Source organism: Pogona vitticeps, chromosome 2, assembly GCF_051106095.1.
Source record: "Pogona vitticeps strain Pit_001003342236 chromosome 2, PviZW2.1, whole genome shotgun sequence".
Classification (NCBI taxonomy): Eukaryota; Metazoa; Chordata; class Lepidosauria; order Squamata; family Agamidae; genus Pogona; species Pogona vitticeps.
The window spans coordinates 53,256,545-53,264,714 of NC_135784.1; the positions used below are offsets into that span (position 1 = coordinate 53,256,545).

The window sequence follows — 8,170 nt, forward strand, 5'->3', positions numbered from 1 at the left end:
CTGTTTTGTGGGAAAAAAGTGAGTCTTATGGTGCAAAAAATACAGTATTCTATTTTTGCAATTACAAGTAGTTGTAGTAGTTCAACTACTATATAAAGTGAGCTCAAATATCATTAACCTTTCCAGAGAACTCCTGTTGAGATGCTTGAGCCTTGGCAGATCTCAGAGGCATTCCCAAACACTAACATCATCTCTCAGTCGTTCTATGGGCTGTTCTCAGAATCTCAAAAATGAAATTCTTAATTTTCATGATCTAATCTAAATTATTTGTTTCTGTTGTATAAATAAGCTCATATTTCAATTTTTACAATGGATATTCGATTGCAGAAAGAGTATTCTGGGAAATGACTAATATTTCTTTTCCTCCCTAGATATCACACTTCAGTGGCTTATTCAGCATTCAAAGTCTAGAAGAAGCTGAAATCTTACAGAAATCCTTGTTGGCCATAATCTCAACTGTCTACTCCCTCCATGATGAAATATTATCTAGGATAGTTCTCCTTTATTGAAGGAATTGCCTTTTTTCACAGTTCATGCCTCCATGTGCACTGCTGAATGACTTATACTCTTACTTCTGTCAAAGAATTGGCTAGAGTTGTCATGAATTGTGTAAATGTTTTTATTAAGTTCATCTAAACAGTGGCAGTGGGTGCCCCTTTTCCTAAAGCTACGTTAAATCAAAGAGTGTTTTTCCTCTGATCTTTGTGAGCCAAGCTTTTATATTTGATTTTTCAGCAACTTTATTTAATTCTTGTATTTAGTGGCTCATTGAAGATTCTGACATACGGCAGCACGAGAATTCTAGCACCACTTATTGTACTTATAAAGCTTTTCAAACACCGTTTGAATGGGATACTAATTCTTCTCTCAGATGCATGGTGATGTGTATTGTAAAATGGTTTGCAATGGAAAGTACCAGGCACTCGATATTAAATCACTAATTACCTTAAATTTTCAATTTTTATTCATCCTGATGAATTAGAAATGTCAAATTGTCAAGTGTTTCTTTGTATCTGCAGGCCATTGCTGATATCTTTACATATGCTAAAATTCTTAAAGGGAATAGATGATAAAGTACTTCAGAATGATGCTTTCATGAATTTGAACACAAGCAGGTAAAAGAACCTAAGAGTAGACAGTCACACTTTACTCCTTGAAATGCTTTGCGAAGTCTGTACAGCTGCATGACATGTAGGTGTCACAGAGTCCCAGCACAAAAAAGGAATATTAACTGTCTAGCTTGTTCCTTCTGCTAATGGAATAGTTGTGCACAGTTGCATTTGGTGTAGAAAATACCTAGGCTATTGTGACAACTCTAGGTTTGCCTGCTTTCTCAGTGTGTAATCATGTGTAAAATTCACAGGCTGTGAAGTGTTAAATGGTGTTTTCAAGCACAAGAGAACCAGTGAACTGATCTTGTTTCTTGGTCAACTTCTGCAGCACAGATGTATGAACTTCAAAAACTATAACACTACTTCTGTAGCTTTCCCTTCTTGGCAGTGTCAGCATTGAGAGGGACAGACTTGTAAACAGTGGTTTTGTTCATACAGTAATGTTAATGGTGCCCACTGTATGCATACAAATATATGGTATATCTGCTTGTGTTGCCCTTCACTGTGTTGGTTTTTTTTTTAAACAGCACCTGCACGTACTTAGATGCTGAAGTTTTTGGAGTGTCTGCTTTACTTTCATTCAGTACATTTAAGGGCATGATCTTATATAAATGTGTGTCTAATCCAGTACAAAATTACTACCTAAGGACAAACATCTCATATTAGCATTGCGAATTGCAAACGTGTGATTCCCCTTTGCTGCCTGCATGCACAGCAAAACTCTTCTAGCCTTATACAGGCATTCTTGTGTTACTTTGAAGGGTTCTCTGCCCAAAGGCCATAGGCCATACCTTTACAGCAACACATGGAATGTTTGTAAAAGACAAAGCAGAATAATAAAAGAGAAGATAAAATACGCAAATCTTGCCCAGTTGAATGTGTTTAAAGCATTATGGGTGTAATGTATGGGTACTTGTACAAAATTACAAGAACTTATCATAGCTGTTGGACCAAGTTAACAGCCCATTTTGAGTAATGCTGTCATTGCCTTACAGTTCTCTATAAATTACTGCACTGTTGCACAGACACAAGTATTGCCTCCATTGACAAGCTGAGCTTGCAGCTTCAATTTAAATAATCTTCTAATGAATCCTGTGTTGTTGGTGCTGCAGAGAAGGTTCTGTAACTTTCTGTTATATTTCACACTGGATAGCTACACTTGACTAGAGAGTCTCTGCTTGTGCCTAAAAAGGAGAAGAAAAGAGAAGAAAAGAAAACTCAACTGGAATGTGTCAACCTTCCTGTGGGAATCAAATTACTGTTTAGGTAACTGGCTTATTGCTGATTTCAGTGTAATTGGTTTTTTTGTGTGTATACTTCACTGCTCTCATTATTCTGACACCCCAAAACCACTACCAACTTTTAAATCTGTGCATTAATCTTGGCATGTGAAAAACTTACAGATTTACCAAACTATGTAAATATGTGAATTTTTTTATTTAGGTGGATTGCATTTTGTTGGTTTACTGCTGGTTAGCTTATCCAATAAACTTATGTTTTCAGGGTCACATTGAAAGTATGTAGCTTGAATCTTCATGGTTTCTTATGTGACTAGAATAAGGTAAGACTACTGTATAAGCCTGCTCCAAATATTTTACTCAGATTCCCTTACCATGCCTGCCTGCGTCCAGAATTAGTGTAACTCAGGCTGCAGAAGACAGTAGTGGAAACTGTTCTTTCCACAGTGAAATCTGATATTCCATTGTTCATAATGGAAATATTGTCGTTAGAGATGGGGATATTCGTATTCATATACAAATATCCCCACACAGTTGGAATTAACGAGGGTCCGGCCCTGGTGCTGAACCGTCCATTTTTGCTTCTGCCAGCAATGGCCTTGCTCATCCTTCCAATTACTCCCGGAGCCCTGCTCTCTTCCCGCTTGGCTGGCCACTCGGCAGCTGTGCAGGGAGACCCATCCTCCCTCCCACTGCCTGGAGTGGGTAGCTGAGCAGGAGGGCTCTGGGGTGATTGGAAGGATATGTGAGGCTGCCGGTGGACGCGTGAGTGGACTGTCCGGCCCCAGGGGCTGGACCCTCGTTAAGTCCAGCTGTACAGGGATATTCGAATACAAATACCTCTATCTTTAATTGTCATGTGAACATTCTGCTTAATCCCATAATAGAAACTGTGCCATTATGATCATTGTGCCATTATGATCATTGTCATTATGATCATTGCAGTCAAATGCTGTGATGCTGTCGTGCAGCACAGCAAATCAGCATTTTACAAGGCAGTTCTAAAAATGGGAGGAGCTGAAACAAAAATCATAACTTTTAAACTGAACCTTCGATTAGCACCAAGTTTGGCACAGATGTAGCAGACAGTCTGCTCTTGTGCTGTGCCAAATTTGGGGACATTTGAACAAAGGGTTTTTGAGTTAATGATTTCTTAAATATAACACTGCCCCTTTGCAGAAACAAGTGACTTTAAACCTCCCCAAATTTAAAACAGATCGCATGAATTGAAAAGACCAGTCTTGCTTATTTTAAAGAGTATGGTTGGCACCATCTGCTTTATTTTATTTTTTATTTTTACTTATTTGTATTGATCCTTCAAAAAGGCCTTTCAAAAGGGCAAAAACAATCACTTTGTAATAAGAGTAAGCATGTGTGAAACAGGCTTACCAGCAAGAGTGTTGCAAAGTAGATACATTGTTGCAGCTTCATGGCTTGAATGAAAATTCACAGAAACCATCTAAAGACAAGTTTTCTTTGAAGAGTTAAAAGAAAGACGCTTGTTTCAAAGAAAATAATGAAGTGACAGTCCCCTAGAAAAGGACATTTTCCAATGTACCTCCACAAAACTAGCATACAATTTTGTAAGCCCTGTTCAAAGTATATCTGCATTACAAAAGCACAGAGCAGTTTGTCATAGCCCTGAGTTATTTCAGTAACATTTCTGAAGCCAAGCTCCTGACAAGTTTTTAAAGGGAAAATCAGCTTCTGGTCTGGGGCAGTCTGAACTTGTGACCCTATCAGTCAAGACCCAGTTAGCCAACTCTCAGGGGAAGAACTTTTTAAACCCTTCCTGACCAAGCAGGCATTGTTCTGGCAAAGGGATTCTGTGTCTGGTTTTAAAAAGTCTCTTGTTTAAGCTGTAAAATTTCTGTTTTTTGCTTTGTGGCTGGGAATGGTCTGACTCAATGTTAGCAGAGCTTTGGTGCCTATTACATTTATCTTGCCACTATGCAATTGCTTGGTAATTAAGGAAAAAAACCCTCCAAAGATGCTGTGTGCTGTCAAGTAACTTCTGAGGAGTGGTGACTATATGAGTTAATCACTTCCAAAATGTCCTATCATTAACCACTCTACTCAGATCTGACAAACTAATGCGATTTCATGTCAGGTTGTTCTCTCCCCCTTTTGCCATCTCTCCCTTTTTAGCCAGATTGTCTTTTCCAGAAAGTTCTGCTTAGTTCTTACAAACTAACAGCTATGGTTTCTTTTATTGAGACCATCTGTATCATACTCCCCTTTTCCTATCCCCCCCTCCCTCCCAGCAATATTGTCTTTTCTGGTTAGTTCTGTCTTCCCATATGTTCAAAGGTAAGATAGCCTCACTTTATTCATTTTTGGTCTAGTGAGAGTTCAGGCTTACTTGATTGAGCACCCACATTTCTACTTCTGATTGTCTGAGGTATCTGTCAGGCTCTCCTCCAGGACCACATTTCAAATGAGTTGATTTTTGTCCCTGTCTTTTTTTTCTTTTTTTCTTTTGCTGTCTTTCTTTCACATAGTATGGATGATACTAACCTTGACTTCCAGTCAGTGGCATCTTTGCTAATTCCAGCTGCTCCCCTTCTTTTATTTTAAAAGGTGAAGGATTTGGAAACTGGAACATAGTTTTCTAGTCTACATTCTGCAGAGTAGGCATGGCAACATTAGTTCGCATGTGAGGTGTTTATTTCTCTATTGTATGTGTTCTGCTCACTCACACTTTTGCTCCACCATTTCATTAAGTCCAGAACTATCCTTTAAAATATTTTGCAGAAGGACTGCAGACACATCCCAGCTGTTCTTGCTTCTTTCCTCTCTCAGCAGCTGTAATATACATCATGTGCTCTATTACTGGGTAACTCTACATGAGGGAAGTTTCTCTTGGCTTTGAGTACGAGTAAAAGGTTCAGGGAGGCTGCTTGCTCCCTGAATAAATTTTACACCTATTCAGTGTAGGTTAGCAGAATATTTCAGGTGAAAGATGTTTTTCAAGGGTATGTTTTAGTGTTACTGGGAAGATTGGATTATTTTTCTTGAAAAAGAGAGGCTTTGTAGGTTAGCCATCTTAGTGACAATGATGTGGCAGTTGTAGAAATCAAGCAGTTGCCTCAGTCGCAGGAACACATTGACTTTAATTAAATCACAACATTCACTGTGCTTTAATTTATCTCTGTGTGTCTCCTCCTCCCCTGGTAGCATTCCAGATCTTTGACTATGTTCCTGACAGCTACTCAAGTGTTGCTTTCTGTCACTAAATAAAGACTTGAGCACACTGGGCATGAACAGAGAACAACTTTGGACATGATTTAGGCCTTCCTGAAATTGAGGATCAACCAATCATCTGAAGGCTATTTAACTGTGAAAGTATAAAAGAAAGCAGGCCAGGACTGAAGTAAACTTTTCAAGACTATAAAGAGATCCCTCTCAGAAAAGAAATGCTATGTCAGTGAACACGAGTGTAAGTCAATACGAAATCTTTTTTTATAAATTTCCCATGGAAAATTTCATTATAAAGTCAAAGGACATTTCTCAACTGTAGCTGTCTTCGGGCCTAGTCCTGCCCCTCCCACCATCACTTTTTCTGCAATTATATCACTGCTTAGTGTGAAGAGAAGAGATTCCTGCTCATATGTAAGCCTTAACATGCAAGCAAGAATCCAAATTATCCAAAAGTACAAATTCCTTTTCATTGTCATCATCACACGAAGAGTGCTTTAGAGTCAAAATAAGAACAAGGAAATAATTCAAAGCTTGCATGAGAAGAGTTATGAAAAATTATTTTCAACAAGAGCCAGTTATGTGTTAATCCAAGATTGAAGGCCCAGTGTCTCTTTGAAGGGGTCTGACTTATTAGCTATGCTTAATGATCTGCAGTGCATTTCTAGCATTACACTTTAAAAATCAACTTTAGGAGAGTACACAGGTAAGCTGACAATAGGCTGGGAAGAATATCTTCTCATTTGATTCTTTTTCTTGCTAAATTTGAAGCCTAACGCTGTCTTTCTTGAGGAGAATGTAAGATGGATTTGAGGTTTATAAGGAAGTGCACATTTACTGGGGAACAAAAATAGCACATGTATGTCATTAGACCAAAGATCCGTTTAGTGCAGATTTCTGTTCCCTCTGTAGCCAGCTAGACAGCTCTTCAAAGACCACAAGCAGGACATGAGTACAACAGCATTCTCCATATATGTACCTCAATGTACTACCTCATTAAAAAAAAAAACATAAGAGCCATGCTGCAATCTGGGTCAGATCAGAGGCCTATCTAGCTCAGCATTCTGTTCACACACTGGCCAATCAGTCACTTATGGGCAGCTTTCAGGCATGACATGAGCACACCACTAAAGGTAGAAAGATACACCATCTCTTATAGTGGAGGGAATACAGATTCATCATGACTGGTAGCCACTGATAGCTCCACCCTCTATGAATTGGGTCAGTCCTCTGTTAAAGCTATTCATGTATGCAGCCATAACTAGATTTCATGGTAGTTAATTCAGCAGTACAATTATGCTTTGTTTGAATCACTACATTTTGTTTGTCCTGAACCTCCCACAAATCAGCTTCAGTAGATAACCCTGTGTTCTAGTATTATATTATGTGCTGTCAGGTGAGAACTGACTTACAGTAACTAATAGTATTTCCAGGTGAACAAGATACTTGAGGAGTGATTTTAGCAGTGCCACTCCCTCAGTGAGTTTTAATGACCCAACCACTGTCTTAGATAGCAGGTACATGAATGTCCCTAAACATCTAAGGCTGTGCATCTGCGGAGCAGGTCAGAGAGGATGTTCTCCATTATTTACTCTATTGTCAGCTATATCAGAACCCTCGAGAAAAGCTGCTGGGTAACATTCTGTCTGCTCTACAGGAGGAAAGCCCTCAGATAAAGGTGGTCAGGTTGCTCTTGGACTGTGACCCTTATGTTACGTATAGAACAGCGCTATTCGCAAAAGCGGCCAGAAACATTCGGCCTAATTTTCTGAAAGCCATTGCGATCAATTGTGTGGGAGATTCTCAGGTATGAGGGGTCTCTTATTATTTTATATGCCTGTGGTTTTATCATGATTTTAATTGACCTTATCTGTATTTTAAACAATTATGACGGCTTTTGGCTAATGCAATAAACTTGAACTGAACTAATGACCCAGTGAGGATTTAAAGCAGATTTCCTCACTTATCCACTACAGCAGTATTTCTATTAAAAAAGAGGAAAGTACTTTCCATCTTAGTCTGTACAAAGCATAATTTTAATAGCCATCAACACTAGAGGTTTGAAGCAAATCTGGGGAATCATGAGCTGAATGAGGCTCTTTCAGCAAAGTCCTGGAACTGAGAACCAACTCCACTTATCTGTCTTCCCTAAGTAAACTGCAATTCTGCATGTAGCTTTGAGACTGCAAAGACTGGTCATTGCTGAGAGCCACCCACCAGAAAATATTATTAGGTGGCAAAAACTTCGAATAAGTTGCTACCTTACTAGTGTTAACTTGCTAGGTAAAGGTTCCCCTTGACATTTAGTCATGTCCGACTCTAGGGCGCAGTGCTCATCCACATTTCCAAGCCATAGAGCCAGTGTTTGTCCGAAGACAGTTTCCGTGGTCACATGGCCAGCACGACTAGAGACGGAAAGCAGTTACCTTCCCACTGAGGTGGTACCTGTTTACTCACACTTTTATGTGCTTTTGAACTGCTAGGTTGTCTGGATAGTGTAAAGTTACTGCTTAAAAATAAATATAAGATCAACAGAGAAAATGGCACATAATTTTGGTTGATACTGTTGGCACATTTATTGATAGTGAAAATGCACTTCAGAGTTTAAGCTGTTTTTCCCAA

The 8,170-nt window shown here is 39.0% G+C and overlaps 1 protein-coding gene and 1 long non-coding RNA gene across 2 annotated transcripts in view; both read left to right on the forward strand.

Moving 5' to 3' along the window:
* Nucleotides 1-2,628, forward strand: part of ARL8B (ARF like GTPase 8B) — a 30,139-nt gene extending 27,511 nt beyond the window's left edge. The window contains exon 7 of the mRNA XM_020810366.3: nt 372-2,628. Within this exon, the coding sequence (XP_020666025.1) occupies nt 372-421 (50 nt within the window). The 3' untranslated portion in view covers nt 422-2,628. The remainder of the gene's footprint in view (nt 1-371) is intronic.
* The window catches only part of LOC144586665 (uncharacterized), a 95,535-nt gene that overhangs the window by 38,044 nt on the left and 49,321 nt on the right, over nt 1-8,170 (forward strand). The gene's annotated exons all lie outside the window — the stretch shown is intronic.